The following is an 18,116-nucleotide window of genomic DNA, read 5'->3' on the forward strand; positions in this document are numbered from 1 at the left end:
ATATACATGTGGCATCACAAAACATGGAAATGATCAGTAATCTGAGTCTCTCCCTTTGTCTGGAAAAAATATGTGCTCTCCCAGGCAGAAGTAGTTGGGAAGCAGAGTGTTCCTCCTCAGAGCTGTAATCTCAACTCATTTCACCAAGCAGGCATTATGGGAACACAGGGTAATGTTTCCAGCAAATCTACAAAGGAGATAAGAGATGGCAAGGACAGACGTGCAGGATGAGATGGGATGTAGGAGAAAAGGAGAAAATGATGCTCGGCCAGACAGCAGACAATTAGCATGACTTCATTGAGAAAGGACATTGCAAAGTAACCTAAAAGACAGAAGCAACACCTCAAATGTTTACCAAGGAAGAAGATCTTTACAGTAAGCTAGCCATAAATAAAAAGACCAAGAAAAACTGATTCCAGTTTTACCACCTTGAAAACAAAGTGCTCTTCCACTGATCAAAGCTGTAAATGAAATCAGAAACTCACGCCAGCATGTCTTATCAGTTACATATTTACCGTGCAAAGTCAATACAGTAGCATAGAAATTACTGAGCCATTCTAAGAACAAGAGAAAAATAAATTTTCTCCATCTGTTTGAAGGAACAACCTGAGCTTGGAATGGATTAGTTATAGCTGGACAAAACTTGCTCTGTCAAAACCTGCCTACAAAGCCAGAGATCAAAACACTAATTTTTTGCAACATGTGGAAGAAAATACACACTAGAAAGTAGCAGAGGATTTTAGTACTGTGGTTTACCGTACCTAAGGGAAAGTAAGAGAACAACTTCATTTTAGCACTATAGTATTCATTTGGTGCTGAAAATGAATGCATATCAAGGTCAAAATACGTTACAGAAATCAAAGAAATTTGAAGGCACATGTTTTTACAAGAAATTGTATTTTAACAAACTTTTTTTTTTTAAAGACGTGACATGGTGGGAAGGGGAGGGGAAAAAAAACATGGGACACAAGATATAAGAAGTTCCCATTAAAGAGAAAAATGGGAAATGCACATTTCTTCTTTGAAAAATAGGTTAGGCTTAATTTTGTCCTTGTACTTACAGAAACTAATCAGAGAGATTTGACATTGCTGGGAACCTGCCAAGTGCAGCAGCTCATACATGCGGTGCCACTCTAAGTTTCTCACTGCAGCTACTCAAGAGAGCAAAATCACTTCAGATACCTGCTCTCCTCAACTGATAGTGCAATCTCATGGTCAGTCACTTCCCACCACTTTCTCCCTGCCAGAGGAAGAGCGCAGCAGAAGGGAAACACGGCAGCTAAATGGGTTACATCACGTCAAGTCCTATCAGAAGTTATTCGTAAGCAGAGAGATGGGACAGTTTCTGCTGCTCCCAAAAGCATTCCAGCTCAGATAGTTCTTTACAGGGAGTCCTTAACTTAAAGAACAGTTTTATGTTTAATGCACAAATCATGCTCTTAGATTATTTAATGCAGGAAACACATCCTTTTTTTTAAAGGATCTGCAGGCAGTGGATGGATTTCACATGGTAAGGCTGGCAGGCTGTCTATTCTGCAACTGAAATGTTTTCAACAAGCATAGATGTTCTTAACCTACATACATAAGTAGAGCTACCAGAAATAATATTTCGGGCAAGATTCAAGTCCTTACTGTAGAGCTGCCCACCAGGAATTACAGTCATGGAATGCAGTTACTCCACAGCATTCAAGTCCATGTTTTCATGTTTTCATTGCTTCTATATAGACTATTTAAATTAAATTAGGTGAAGACACAGGTCTGTGTGTTTCAAAGATAATGATTCTGGTGGCAGACATACATTTCTGATCCATCACTCTTGTGCATAGCCTTCAGCCCTTTTATTTAACAAAAAAAACAAAAACAAAAAAAAAATTATTGTCACTGAGTATCTGAAGGATTTTAAGGGATGTATACACAGCATGAAAAACATCAGGCAGACAGTTCACACCAGGATAGGCTATGAGTAGCACAGCTGGTAAAGCTATAGTATAGGTGGCATATCACCCCAGGGAGAAATCCAAATCACATAATTATACAGGATCTTCTACTAAGTGCTTTGCTAGAAACTTACAGTGGCCTTGCGGATTGCAACCATCACAGACTTTGTAGTGCAAATATAGGAAGTGGGTGCTTATGGAAAGATTAGCCTCTGAACAATAACTCCTGGCCTAGGTAATGTCACACACTATCACCCATATGACTGAAAAAATGAAAAGGTAAAGGTTGTCTGTTCTCTTCCTCTGTCTCTCTGTGTCTGGGAACATGGGATGAGGAATGAAGGTTTACTGCTTGCAAGTTATTCCTGGGTGCATCCCACCATTGCCGAACCAGAACAACTGGGAAGAACAACTGGCAATTCAAATGCTCTAGGGTTCATTAGTATCTAATAGTTAACACTGTGGAAACACCAAGACACCAACCATCTTTAATTTTTACAGTTTGGGGGCTGGAACCCATCCCTGGCTAAAGGGCTGTGGGAACTATTGAAGGGCCCAGCAGGTGTCAGGGATGCTCAGTGTTCTGTGAGATCATGTATTCGCATGCAAAGATTCTTGGTAAAAATATGTTTCCCCATTTAGAGCTACGGTACTTTTCACGATGACATCATTTCAGCAGTGACAAATATAGCTGAGTCTGCTCTTTCCTACACCATATAAATCCCTTGACCTCAATCAGATCATTGCTGATTTACACTTGTGTAAATGAAGTCAGAATCCAGCCCATGGTATTCACAAATGTAGGCCAGAGTAAGCATTACTCACAGACAAGAGACAACCCTTCAGAGGAAGGAAAAAAGATCATTTTCATGCAAATATTCTTAATAATAAGGAACAAGAGTTAGAAATAAGAGTATGAATGAAATGCAATCAAGAACTGCTCTGAGATCAGATTTGCTTCTAACTTTATGATGCTGCATCAGCTGCTCTTAAAGCAGCTTAAGCCCAAAATTTGACCTACCTGAAACTTGTTATGCATAATTTTTCATCAGAGATCTTTGCACTAACTCAATCCCTAGGCTTGGTTTTGAAAGTAGCTGGAGGTGCTCAGCTACTTGCAGGGCCTAAAAAATTTTGATTGCTGTGCTCTATGAAAATGGAAACTTTTTTTTTTTCCCTGACATCCAGCTTTGCCCTCAAATCGTTACACATTATCTATTTATTTATGCATAAACAGTGGCATTATGGTTTGGAGAATAGGGGTCCTTTGATGGGAGGTAAGCTTGACTCGCCTATGGGAGTTTACTGCTATGCATGTAAATGAGGACATACATACAAATATGCAGAACAGACAAGTGAAAATATACAGCATCTCTTTAAAATGAAATACTTTGATTGCTCCAATCACAAGAAGTTGTAAAACTACCCTGAAGAATTAACAGCCTCAGTACATGCTAACTACATCCATCATAAATTCGTCTTTAGTTTCTGTTATCATATCACTGTCTCTAGGGACCCCCAGTCCTGTCATCATTTGCCCTTTATAATTTATTCAGCTTGTACTTGCCTGAATCCTTTCTACTTATCATTCATCTTTACAGTTGTACATAAAATTAGATTGATCCTCCTATGGCAGACACGTCAGAGAGAAAAGTTGTCATTGAGTAACACATAAAGCAAATGAAGGTCCAGCAAAAGCTTTTGTTGAATAACTTGGAAATCATCCTCTGAGATCCAAAAGGCATCAAATTAAAAAGACAAAACAATGCTACCTTTATAATTTATTCTTTTGCACATCATTTTCAATTGCCACCAAATCTCAGGTGTGACTGGGAAGCCTTTTCCCATTTTTCATCTCAGGCTGAGTGTGGTTAGCCACCACAAACGTGATGAGCACACCAGTCTCAGCTGAGATAACAGTGTGCAGCCAACACGCTGGCTCTGTCAGGATGCTGGCACCGTGCTCTGTCTCTGCAAAGCTCTTTGGACTGGGTAGCAGCGAGAGAGTTTACTTTGTATTCTAGAGGCTGCCTTATAGGGATACAGAAGCCAATCTTTAACTAGTGAAATGGAACTTTAATGTTTACCAAGCAGATAGGACCCAGGTGTTTCATCTCATCTGGTGAACAGAACAGCAGTGTCAAACTACAGGGGGTTTTAGCAAATAGAAAGTGCATATAGCTTCCTCTTCCTCTCCTCTGTCCTGCTTTATCCAAAGCGAGATCCAAAAGTACTTTTACTAGCTGGTCACTCAGAAGGAAAAAAAACAGGTGTAAAAAAAAAATAAATATCACTTTAAGCATGACATTGACATCCAAAGATCTTAAAGAGAGAATTTCAGGAGAACTTCTGAAGGACTGGGGATTTTTTTTATGTATTTCTTCTTCTTTTTTTTTTTTTTTTTTCCTTCCCAAATCTTTTACCTCAAATCTGGTTTTATTCCTTTTCATCTTCATTTTTAACTTCAGAAAACAGACATGTTTCTCCCAAGGGAACAATTAAATGTGTTTTCTTTCAAAATCTAAAGGGCATGGTGAGCAGGCTGTGCGTTCAGCAGGCTACTTTAATCAATGGAACCCATCCAGCCTACCACTGCTGACCAAATTGCAATTTACATCAGTAGGGAAAAACTTCTGAAATGGGAAGTTGTGGGAATATAATACCATTTTTGGCACGACACAGTGTGCAGGGTGATATGTGGTTAAATGGTTTTCTAACAAGCTTTTGGAAAAAAGCTTTGAAACATTAAAAAAAAAAAAAAAGACAATAAGACAGTAAAATTTCAATGTCTGCTTAAACAGTGAAATCCATGTTATATGTGCAGGGCTTTTGAAGCCCACATGACACTTATGTCTCATTTAAGCCTTCTTACATAAATTTAAGAGAGGCCAGTACCTTGCAAGGTACCCTCCCTCCTCGCCTCTGTTCTCAGGTGTCTTTCCTCTTATACATAAAATTTTAAGTCAGGTTAGACCAGTAATATTGGAAAAATCTTTTTTATACAAAAAACCAACCAAACAAACAAATAACAAAAATAAACAAAAAAGCCAACAAAACAAAAACAAACTAACAAACAAAAAATTGAGAAAAAAAAATTGTGGGGAACTGTAATAAGATATGGTTTTTGTTTTTTTTAAAAAATGTGTTTGAGTTTTATGAGCTCACCTGTCTTCTAATGTTAAAGATGCACATTTTTGCATATGATGAATAAAACAATGCATTTTCTCTAGATGGCAAGAAGAGACAAAGAATATCAGAACCGTTAGGGAGAAAACTAATTATGTTACGCACTGAGAAATTTAGCATACCAGTAGTACCACTGTCTCTTTCAAGAGGAATAGATACAGTAAGAAAACCCAGCCTATTTCCCAGACTGAACAAGCCCTGCAGATTGCTGAGGTTAACAGTTTCATACATACTTAATTTCATAGTTATTCTTTGCAAGTCTTACAGGAAGGTTTTAACATTATGCAAAGAGACAGTGCCTCCAACCAAGTATACATGGACTGCTCTCTCCCGTTGCCTGAGAGAGCCACAAGGAACTGGGGGAAGAAAAATGCTGCTGTGCTTATCATACGAGAGCTCAGTTTATTTGTGCTATAAATAAAAGTAGATCTTGATAGCGTAATTACATTTCTCAGCATTATCCTCTGCCATTCACTTGAGAAAGAAAAAAGAAAGGGGAGAAAAAGTTCGCTTCACTATAATTTGTAATCAAAATGACTACACTTAAAACATAATTTTATTTCCCTGATTTCATTTCCTGTGGAGCTTTGTGGGGCAAATAGTTAATATTATACAAAATCTGCAGGCATATAATTCTCCCATACTTTGCACTGTCGTTGTCTAGATCACTTTCCCCCCCTTGCCTTGCTTTCCTCAGGACCATGGCCTGTGATTTTGATACTGCATTTTATCATTGTGGGATATATCAGCATCAGAAATCCAAGGGGTGAATCAACTTTTACTTTCTCTAATTCTCTCTCCTGCTCCCCAAATTACACTCCCTTGCCTTAATTCACTTTTTATAACACAAGTTTAAAAAAAAAAAGAAAAGAAAAAAAAGGTGGTTTCCCACTATGAAGGATTAGCACAGATTATGGTGAACAGTGTTAATTATAGGTGAGGAAAAAGAATAGTGCATCTCTCCAATCTGTTCTTGATTTCCCCCGTGTCTGTCTGTCTGGTAATAAGCCTCCTTTAATCTGGCAGTCCCCTTGGTGAAATCAGCGCCATGGACAGCAATATTGATTGCTTCTGAGAAACCATCACAGCTGCTCAACCAAATTACCTTTGATATGTGACCTTTAATGTAATTACTGCAACATCAAAGCATTTCTATAAATTATTAAAGAACTAATATACTTCATCATCCAGCCACTCTATTATACGTAAAATAAACAATCACAAGTAAACACTACAATCTGAATTGTCCAACAATCACAAAGTGCTCTTTACACATACATATACACTGTGCTACATTAGCCTTCCATTGTGGACAGAACAATTTCAAACTCCCCAAAAGAACCTAATTTACTCATTCAGATGAAGAAGACCCAAGTGATAGTTTTATGGTTTGCATTCCATTCTAGTTGCTTCAAAATATCTATCATGATTCCTTCCCACCCAAAAACAAAGTTCCATAAAGACTTCATTAATCAACACATACCTGCTTGGAAGTCTTTTGATTATTCCACAAGATGAGTTTATGTCCTACATATAACATAGAAATATGTGAAACATATTTCTGTCATCTTACAAAGCACATCCAGAAAGTAATTACTGTAAAATATGTGCATGTAGCCACTTCACTAAAAACAAAGTGATGCATAGCTGAGAGGCAAGGCATCTGAATCTGGACAAAACCTCCTCATGCCTCACCATTTCCATACATTACCATTCATGTGCATATTATTAAGAATTACTCAGTTCTGTGTTTTATAATACAAAGAATATAAACCGCAATATTGCAAGAGCAAGGAACTGTACAGTTTACCAGGGAATAGGAAAGAATGACTTAGTCTAGTACTATTTATTTTTAACTATACCATGCCTGTTAATTGTTTTTGATGGCTACTCATCGTGCTGTTTGTGTCACAGACAGTGGAGCGTCAAGAGAAGATGTTATATACATCTCATTTGTGAACTTACGTGAATAAGGACTTAGACCTCTGACCTTAAAAGTGTCTCTTACTTTATGGTGATGAACTATGGTTGATATTTTTGGTGCATGTTATCAAGAACAGTCAGGTAAGTCATAAATAATTCTCTGCTACTCAGATAGGAACCATAAAACAGTATCCAGGCATGATACTTTATCAAGAGACAAGCCTGGCTTCCTTAAATAAACTACAGTGACATCATTCAGAGGATGAGTTCAGAAACTTGGCAGAAAGCTGCATGAAGAGGGTTTTCTGGTGGAAAGTAAAACCTTTATCCTGAGACAAATAGAACTGGAAATGAAAGGGATGGGAAAATCAGTGTTCAGAACTCTGTGAAACCTGGTTGCTCTTTTAGATAGAGGACTCACTGTTCACAGTTCAGTGAGGTCCTGATGTGTCTCCTGAGAGTGTATAAGGAAGCAAAAAAAAAGCCTTCTAGAGGCAGTATGGAGTATATGTAACAGAAAGTGCACAAACCAAGGAAGAAATTGTTTCCCTGTAATCTAGAACCAGTCAGTGCAGCCTTTGAAGGAAGTCTTGATCCTAAAACAAAAGTTGGATGAATTCTACCACTGTCCAAGAAAATAGTTTTGACTTTAAGACTTTTGTGATTTGAAGTCTCTAACACAGAGATTGAGATTCAGAACTCTGAACACATGAAGAATTTAGGAAAAAAAATAAAATCTTAAATCATCCCTTGCCCTCTCTCTTCAACACTTGAGTCCTCAATCTAAGCGACCCACTGTATTCTTGAAGGTATTATCGTCATACAATTTCAGGATGAGATTTTAAACTCATAGAGAAGATAGAATTCCATGTTCAAGAGAATGATCTCGCTCCTAATGAGAAGAGTGAACAGTCTCAGTGGAAAATCTGGAATTGCAGTTAGTCATTTTGAAATACACAGCACCTGATTCATCACATCTCTAGTTTTGATTAAATACATATTTTATTTCAAGCATATTTCAGAAACTTTCTGTTCAAATGTTACCTGAAACATCCTTATTCAATATATTCCCTTTTTTTTTTTTTTTTTTTTTTTAATCCAGTTTTATCATTCAGAAAAGAGAGAAACAAAAAGAAAACATTGGAAGTGGGAGGAGGAAGAAGAACTCAACACACCCCCCCCTCCCAAGACTGAAGTTACTTTCAATCTGCTGCTAAGGAGTTTCTAGAAAAAAAAAATAATTCAGAGGGAGTTGTCAGCTGACAGAAATATTTTTAGGCAATGAAGTATGTATATATTTGCATAAGGTACGGCCTTTTAAGCAAAGATAGATGTAGATGAGCAAGTGCGTGGGCATCTCCATACTGGCAAGGTGGCTTAGAAATAGGTAAATAGACCCAGGATGATGGAAACAAGCAGAGCAGAATCAACACTTTCCTCAGAACACAGAGCAAGGGATGTGCCTTAGATCTGGTGGAAAGGTAGGTCACAGATACACAGGAATTAATCATTCAGCCCCAGCTAATAAAGACAGACTTTTTGGATAGATCTGGAGCCCTCAGAAGCCCACTCTCAGTTAGGTGATCACTGGCTCCTGGTCTTTATGAAACCAGCCCCATTCCAGCTAACACTTGGCTGTTCCCAATCCACATACTCCGGCTGAATCTAAATAGTCTCTCTCCCTCCCCCGGGTAACCGCTTAACTAGAAACCCATCCCAGCAGGGCAGGTCTTCCCCACATAATGCTGATTCTATTTTTAGTTCTGCTTGTGTTGTCTGAACCTTAGATCTTGCTCATGTGAATAATTTTCCTCATTATCTTGTGTGCGTCTTTCCTCTCTCTCTTTTCTCCTTGTCTCACCGCCTTTCCAATCTGCTACAGCTGCTTGAATACTAAAGTAACTGAGTCAAACCACTTTGTCATCAGGAATATGTTTTCATTCTGTGATAACTCAATAATGTGATCTGTTTCTTGATTTCTTGCTGCCAAAACCTTGCTTGCTTCTTCAGAGAAGAAAAGTAGTGAGAGGAAGCACCTGGTGAGGACTTCTAATATTTCACTGTAGTGGTCAGAATCCTAAAGCAGCTCCTCAGCTGAGTAAGACTGGTTGAGTTCAGTCCATAAACAGCTGACTACTGATTTCCTGACTCCCAATAAGGGCAAAAAGCTTTTAGTTTTGTGCATGGAAACCATTTGGGTGGGTTGGTGGTACCTTGATCCTATTAGCACAATGCAAATAGTGAATCATTCGAACAAACGGAGACTTTATGCTTACAAATCTGAAAAGAGAGCACCATATGCAACCCATTTTACATTAAAAAAAAAAAAAAAAAAGTAAAAGTTATCAGTCTGGACTCACCCCTGGCAGTGTCTTCTGTTCATGCAGTGCACTCTGGGCCTTTAGAGCAGACTCCCTTTCGCAGTATGTTAGGAAGGCACAGCCTGCAAAGAGAAAGGAAAACCTCAGCAACAGCAGTATTTCAGAGAAGATCCTTCTGAAACTGAGACATAGAACAAACCACTTTCATCCCATTTCCAGTAAATCAATCATAAAATCTCTCCTTAGTGTGTCAGTGGTAAGAGTCAAGAAATGAAACTATCATAGCTTCCTCTGAACCCTGGTGGAAAGTGAGCAACAGTGTACCTGTGAGTGCTTATTTTTCCTTCAACACATGCTTAAGTGTCAGCTACAGAAGGCTGCACAGGATTAAGGATCTCAAAGGTCCCACATGATGGCAAGATAGGGCGTGAGATCCCACTCCTGCTCCAGCAGCAACGCTGGGAACAAGCCCCTTGATACCATATGCTGAAAGGTCTCACGCCTTTCTTTATACCAAGTACTTTAAGGAAAGGGCAAACAAGGACTTGGGACTTCCTATTGCAGAGGAAAATTTCTATTGTTTAGCCTGACCTCCACCAAAACTCATCGCTCTTTTTGCATCTCTCCAGAAAGCCAGCTCCCTGCACTGGCTGCTGCAAGGGCTCACTAGCTTCCAGTCATAAACACAATCATGCCAAAGCCCAAAAAATGACTCCAAGAACACCCCTGATCCACTGGTCACTTGAACTTCAGAGATACACCAATGGGTTACATCTTTGGATCTTCCAAATATTAACTTATCAACTAAAAAGGCTGAAGACCTGTCAAAGTAGAACCCTGCTGTGCTTTCATTCCCCAACTCTACGCTTCCCTTTTGGTAAAACTGGTTGATGTTACAAAATCTTACTCCAGTTGTGTGTCTGATGTGATCAAATTATTTCTTCTTACTGCAGTATACTGAAAACCTGCCAATTCCTGCAGCAAAAAAAAAAAAAAAAAAGTGCTTGTTATGCAGAAGACATTTTCTCTGAAATTACTACAGAATGTCTCCAGCTCCTTGAAATGGAGGTATCATATCTTTCAAGGTTCAGGCAGCATGTCCCTCAAACTGAGAATGACTTTCAAGAACAGCACAAGTACAGAGAGACTACCAAAGAAACAAAGAAGTCCCATAACATCATCTTAACCCACCCACCCTCTCCCCAAGAATATATAAAGTACATAGCAGGTGAGTAAACACCTGACTGTAAACTTCTATTCAGCTTTGATTGCTACTGTGAGCATTTTTTCCATGCAATGTTCACTGTTTTTTCCAGATTGTTTCCTTAGATAATATTACTGAAGAAATACACACTTTTACATGTTTTTAATAGATTAGTATAGACAAAAAACCAGGATTTTTTTCCATAAATTTTCATCTTTTTCCTCAAAGATTGTCATGTGGAAGTCACCCTACTACTCTCACAATGAAGCTATGGTATGGCATGAAAAAGTGGAAAAAGAACAATTTTTTCACTCTTTCTTATGATGTATTACTTTGTGGAGGTCTTGTTACTTTCTCTTTATTCAAGAGAAATATCTCAGTTATTGAGACATTTATTATGTCTCAATAACTGAGATTCAGACAGAAGGTGACAATCAAAGAAGGAGATAGAACATCATCAAAAGTTTGCATAGTTGGAATTATTTTGATTTGTTCCCCTCTAACTTTAACTGGGCAAGTTTTCAATTAGTCTGTATCCACCAAAGATGAGGAAGAAATTGTGACAGAGAGTTTACAGCTAGCAGGAATAATGGATTGAAAAGGATCCTTAAAAGTCACCCATAGCCTGATAATCAAATGGGAAACTATGCTTAAATTTAATTTCAGTGCTAAATCACAGGCTGAGAGCTCTCTGTTTACTAGACACAATAAGAAAGTCTCCCTTTAGCAGCAGACGTGGAGCAGCTGATACAGTCTAATTAGGCACATCATAGCACACTGTTATAGAGATAAACTATGCAGTGTAAAGCTCTCATAATGATAGCTATATTTTTCTCCTCATTGTGATTGCCATGATGACAGTTCAGGGTAACAATGTCCTGCAGCTCCTACTGTACCATGACTGTAATTCAGGCCGAGTAAGCAGAAGACAACCCTTCTCTGAAGGTGGAAAATTCCCACACAAGTTCCACACTCCGTGTGTGTGTGTGTGTGTGTGTGTGTGCGCAGAGGCAAGTTCTCCCCAGGGGGAAACCTCTGTCAAGTTCTCTCCAATCCTGTTCTCAAAAGTGATAGAACTATGAAACTCCCCAAAACAGAACTCAGACTGCATCCAGTTATCACTGATATAATAATCACAGTGTTATAGACTAAAAGAATTTGAAATCAAAAAGAAATCTACTCTCTCAGACAGTCAGACAAAAAAACCCTCCTGTTTTCCAGAGACAAAATATGTGCTCTGTGGAAGTTTTTCCTTTTCCCTTTTCATTCATATACATCATGTACACGAATTACAATCTGTCCCACAAGTGTTTGGTAAAAACTAATATCTTTATGAAAAATAATATCTTGTTTATTTTAAGTAAGATTTGGTTACTTAGGGGACTAAAGAGTTCCATCCCAGCAGTGGCCAAATGAAATAACATAGAGATTAATGTTCATAGCAGGCCTCAAACTTGAACTTGAAAAGGACAGTTTATGGGGATTTTTTTGTCTTCCCTTTCCTTACCACAGGATTGCATATGCATATGCAGCATTAGCCATCAGCTAAAGTGGTATTTTTCAAAAATATGAGGCCTCTTATAAAACAATACGTATCTTCTTTTCCATCCTGAAAGAATTTCTATACTTCATCTCCTTGTACATTAGGATGAAAGGCAATATTCTTTCTTGCACCATCCTGCCCGCCTCCCTGAAACATCAAAATTCATCTCTACTTTGTACTTTGTACTTTGTACTGTGATGTTTAATGGAATGACAACTGTAAAACCTCTTCCAGGTTCTTATTTTTCCTAGGCTACGTCTTTCAATGTGCCTCCATGTGACCCCTCCAAAGGGCTCTTCCTTCCTGGAGAATGTTGCTTAGAAAACACAGCACTAGACACTCAAGGTAACACTATGGAACACAGCATCCTAAACAACTGAGTCTTGACATAATGTCATATGGAGCAGCTATGCTGGGTTTTCTTGCAGAGAAAATAAAATGAGAAAAAAAATGTGTTTTGTTATTTTATGATTTTTTTTTTTTCTTCTTTTCATTTTGATTTCCCAGATGGAACACAATTTCAGAACAATCAATTTTCCCTGCTGAACCTCATCATTGTGTACAGAACCACTTATTTCAGTGGGAAAAAAAAAGGGTTTTTCACAGTAGACTCCTAAGTAGCTCAACTTAACTGCTCACTTGCCCTCAGCTGTTTGGTCTGGGTGTGAACATGACTTCTGGGTGGAAGGCTTCATATTTCATTGCAAAACATTTGCACCATCCATCCCCTTTGAATTGCCCGTGTTCAGCAGTATAATGAACATTTGCCAGCATATCTATTAAGTAAAGATAGTGTGAAAGCAATGCATTATTTCTATCCTCCACTTCTATGGGTAGTAATGACTCAGTACAGTGTTTGTGAATTATATCAGAATCTGAAGAAAAATCCTAATTGACTAATTATTGATAATGAAGGGCTCAGTCCAAACTGTTCCTAATTTCAATTCCATTTTTCTCAAATACACCATGCCTTCCAGACATATGTCAATCAGCTAAAAAATGCTGTGTTTGGATTGTGTCTTTCCAGCTGTTCATTTACTACCAGTGGGCAGCTTTTTGGGCAAGCACATAAACATCTGGAAAGTCCCACCTGCCAATTAACTCTGAACCTATTGAACTAAAGTCTCTTGGAAGCATGAGGACAAATCAAGTTGTCTCCTGGGAAACAGGATTTCTAAAGAGATGTTTCAAAAACAAAAGTTTGAGATGGAAAAAAAACCCAACAAAACTCCATTTTAATTTTATCTCCAGAGATTCAATAGTGTAAATAATAATTGTATGAGATACAGATGGATAATGATTGTGGTTATGGCAGCTTCAACTTCATAGTAAGTCTCCAGAATATTTTGTACAAGCCTAGGAGGCAAAACTATCAGGAGACAAACTGTGAACTGAACAGAATAGTTCTGAAAACTGAGAGTCAGTCACAGAGCCTGAATTGAAGAAGGCAAAGGCAAGACCTGGGAGAATGGACAACAACCCACTTTAGCAGAAGATCAGGTTTGAGATCATCTAAGGAATCTCAAAATGCATAGGTCCAATGTACCTGATGAGATTAATCCAGAGGGAACTGGCAGGTGAAGTGGTTAAGCCAATGTCCATCATATCTGGAGATCAACAAAGTACCTACTGATTGGAAACAAGGAAAAAAATCCCTACTTTTAAAAGAGAAACTAGAAGGACCCATAGAACTACAGGCTATGTATGGTAAGATCATGGAGCAGAGCCTCCTGGATAACATGCTACTTGGGAAATTAGAATGTGCTTAGGGACACTCAACATGGCTTCACAAATGGAAAATTGGTCCTGGCAAACTGGTGGACGTTCTACAACAGGACTGTAGCACTGGTGGAAAAGGGGAAAGCAGCTGACACTATCTGCCAAATAGATTTGTGCAAAGCATTTGACGCTGTCTCACAAAACATCCTTGTCTCTAAAAAGGGGAAAAACTGATTTCAGGGATGGACCAGTGGAACTGGCTGGATAGCCACACTCAAAAGTTTGTTGCCAATGGCTCGATATCCAAGTGGAGAACAATAACACCTGGTGCTCCTGTTCCTCAGGATTTGGTGTTTGAGATGGTGCTGTTACACATCTTTGCTGACAGCATGGACACTGGGCTTCAGAGCACCTTCAACAGGTTTACCTTGAAACAGAAAGTTGGTTTGTGGAGCAGTCAGCACCCTGGAGGGAAGGGATGCCATCCAGAGGGATCTTGACAGGCTTGAGAGGTGTTCCCATGCAAACCTTTTGAAGTTCAACAAGACAAAATGCTAAGTCTTTTATCCATTTTGGGATAAATGCCCAAACCCAAGCACAAATACGGCCTGTGTATTGAGAGAAGCCCTGCCATGAAGGCTTGGAAATGTTGTTGGATGTCACCAATGCACACTGACAGCCCAGAAAGACAGCAGTGTCCTCAGCTACAGCAAAAGAACTGTGGCCATTGGGTTGGGGCAGGTGATTTTCCCCTCTGGTATACCCTTGTGAGAGCCCATTTGGAGTACTGCTTGCATTTCTGGAGTCACAAATTATAAAGGATGTGGAGGTGTTGGACAGAGTCCAGGGGAGTCCACAAAGATGATCAGAGGTCCTGGGGCACCTTTCTTGTAAAGACAGATAAAGAGAGTTGAGTTTGTTCAGCTTGGAGAAAAGCAAGCTCTGGGCACATCTAACTTAAGGGAGCTGGAGAGGGACTTTTTACAAGGCCATGAAGTGAACGAACAAGGGGAAAGATGGCTTGAAACTTGAAGAGGGTAGATTTGAATCAGACACTAGGAGGAAATATTTTACTGTGAAGATGATGAGACACTGTAACAAGTTGCCCAAAGAAGTTGCGGATGCCTCATCCTTGGAAATGTTCCAGGCCAGGTTGGATGAGACTTGGTGCTTTGGTCTAGCAGAAGCTGGACCTGAACATGGCATGGGAATTGGAGCAAAGTGGTGAAATTACATTGATGATTTGAACCCTAATCTTGGACGAATTCTTGGCTCAGATGCTCACCTCAGCCACAATAATATAGAACAGTTAGGATAACCCTATGCATTGAGGAGGCTGGCTTGAATGATCTAAGCCATTTTTTAATTCACAAACTTTTGTGACAGTAGTGTATACACTCAACCAGTTATCACAGCTCAGTTGACAGGTGATAACTTCTGAAACTACAGCCCTTCCAATACTTGTGAGTGTAACTAAAATCAGAATCATTGCCCAAAAAAAGACAAAACTTACACAAGGCTGTCAGTTTTTTTCTTGTTTTTTCTTCTTTGAGTCAAATACCTCCTTGCTTTTAGTTACAGATATATTAGTTAACAGTAAGGATTTCCTTAACCTTTCTGTGTTGTGTTGTTAGAATTCTGCATAGCACATGAACTAGTGAGCATGAGAGTCTTCTGTAAAAGAAGAAAGAACACAGATCAGCTCATAGTGTTTACCTTTCCCCTAATATCTTTAGTGTACCTCATACCCTAAAACTCCAAAGCAGACAAACCCAGACCTTTATTCCAGCAGACCACTATGGACTTTCAGAAAGAAAACTGCAATCCAGGCACAGCTCTCCAAGACCCTCATGCTGTATACTGAAAATGGAAGAGGCTAGTAATTCTGCATTCCTTGGGTCACAGGCTAGTGGTCATGTTCCAACTCAGGAAGAGCTGCAGTCTTCTAGAGAAGGTGGTTTGAGAGCAAAAAGTGAGAAAAAAAATAGAAACTCTCAGCTGGTCTCAGGTCTGAACATCTCATTTAGTGATGCCTCAATTTCTCTGTGCCCTAATTACCTTTGAAAAAAGTAGACAAAGATATATGAATTATCTGTGGTGGACCAGAGACCTGTGACCCATTTTCCAGACCCTAGGTTTGTGTTTTAAGAGAGCCCCTTCTCTGAAAATAAAGAAGTTCATTGCTTCAAAATTGAGAGATCTGTTATATAGAGAAAGATCATGATACTTAAGAAAACTCTTGTCTTAAAATCAACATCTCAGGTTACGTTTCCCAGCTAGAATTTCAAAGTGAAAAAGAAATCTTTTTTCACTTTAACTATCCTAGCTCTACATGTCTGGTTTTGAAACAATTCTCATTTGCTCTGTCTACAGTGGACTGCCCAAGGTTTAATCACTTGAGGGTTTCAGAGATTGAGCTGAATTTTCTTGAGGGAGACACAATCAATAAAGACTTTTGGAACTGGAAATGTTTTATCCAATTTCTTCATCTGTTTCTCTCTCAGTGATTAACTACCTTCTGACAAAAGTTAACATCTTTGCTGGTAAAGAACATTCACTTGGCTAGAACTTTCTTTTTCTCCATCTCCCCTGCTGCACAACAACTGAACACTAACTGTTTAGAGGAAAAGATAGGAATAAAAATCTTCCCAGATATCAGCTTCCCTGTCAATTATATTGCAAGGCAGATTAACATCCGAAATGCCCTGCTGTGTTGAATGCTAATTTTCTTTTTCCTCTTATGCTATTTTCCATTAACTATTATGATGCTGTAATATTACTGCTATGGATAACTTGGTAGGGTCCTCTGTGTTAAAAGCATACAAAAGACTCACTCATATACACCCATGAACCAATACTAAAAAAGCAAATTAAGAGGCTGAATCTGAAAATACACAAGTTAACCATATTTACAGAACATCAGTGCATTTAAAATGCATTTGTGATAGTTCAAAATGAGGCATTGATATGCTCGGTCCAAATCAGAGTCAGCCCTCATTCTAAACATTGTTTAATTATATTTAGCAGTGTCCAGGCAGACAGCAGAGACTTGAACATCTGTTGGTATGTGTTTCAACAACAATGCTTTTGTCCTGATTTTTGATAACAAGCAGTTTTTTAATGAAAGAATCAGTTTTTAAAAGTCAGAATTTCTCATAGAAATTTTGAATAAAGTAATTCACCAAGTTTCTCAACCTCATGATGCCATTTCTGATAAGATCCTACAGCAACATTAATTTATTCCAGGACAGCCAGAAGTCTGGGCTCTAATCTGGTCCAGGCAAACAGGTCTTGAGTGCAGAGCTTTGACACAGGAGAGGACATTGTCTCTGGCAGACCCCATGGCTCCATGTCTATTTTTTAAGTAACACCACAGTCCACTGCAAAATTGGAAAGCTTTTGATCTGTCAAACTTTCTTCCTCAGGACAGGGGAACAGTTTCTGACTCTGATTCACACATTGACGGCTTTTTCCTGGGTTCTTGAAAATTCCTTGCATGTTGATTTTTGAACAATCCTTTGCTGACTAATAAACTCAAGGTGCAGAAGAGCCATTGATCTGGCATACCATGTACCAGGTCCTCTCATAATTGCCAACGTTTCAGCTTTAAATTTCATCCTGATACTTCTGAGATAATTTTGATCATCCCAGCCAAGTCAACAGAAGACTCTGCTCCAGATCCTGCAATTCTGACTATCCAGAACATTTTCTAACCAGCACAGGTGTCTAATTTCCATACGCACAAGAAATGGCCAGTGAGTAAACTCCCCATTAAAGAAATCAGAATGTAGATTACTGGTTAAGATAGTTGTCTACCACAGAGAGTGCTGGTGTGCCTAATAAGGCCTGGAAATATTTAATGCTTTCAGTTACAGTAGAAAACTTTTAAACAGACCAGCCTCACTTCAATTTCTCATTTGTTACCTGATACCTGTGAACTCCATGTTGTAAGGAGAGGTGTGTGTCTCCAGGCCCCATTAATCAAACAATCAGGGAATGTTTTTAATTTAAAATAAAGAAAGACAGATATTAAAGTGAAAAATAATAGTCAAGTGGTTTTCTGGACCAAGCGACAATATTCCCAGTGTTTCAGAACTCTATCATTGATGAGAAAGTCATGAAGAGACTCTGGAGATCACTCACGTGAGAATGAGAATAAGTAGATTCCAACACTCCTCCATAAGGATGCATCAAGTTTGAGTCAAAATCCTGAACATCTCTAATCCTAACTCATTTCAACCTACCTATTACTTCAAAGAAAATCCAATATGTTACCCATTTTA

General features: G+C 38.8%; 1 protein-coding gene across 16 annotated transcripts in view; it reads right to left on the reverse strand.

Moving 5' to 3' along the window:
• The window catches only part of CELF4 (CUGBP Elav-like family member 4), a 709,508-nt gene that overhangs the window by 609,088 nt on the left and 82,304 nt on the right, over window positions 1-18,116 (reverse strand). For all 16 annotated transcript variants that reach the window (XR_002869810.2, XM_023944018.2, XM_023944019.2 and 13 more), the window contains exon 2: window positions 9,407-9,489. Coding sequence is in view for 15 of the 16 variants with exons in the window: in XM_023944018.2 (XP_023799786.1) it covers window positions 9,407-9,489 (83 nt within the window). In the remaining variant the exon portion in view is untranslated. The remainder of the gene's footprint in view (window positions 1-9,406; window positions 9,490-18,116) is intronic.

The sequence above is a fragment of the Cyanistes caeruleus genome, chromosome Z (genome assembly GCF_971803275.1).
Source record: "Cyanistes caeruleus chromosome Z, bCyaCae1.hap1.1, whole genome shotgun sequence".
NCBI classification, from domain to species: domain Eukaryota; kingdom Metazoa; phylum Chordata; class Aves; order Passeriformes; family Paridae; genus Cyanistes; species Cyanistes caeruleus.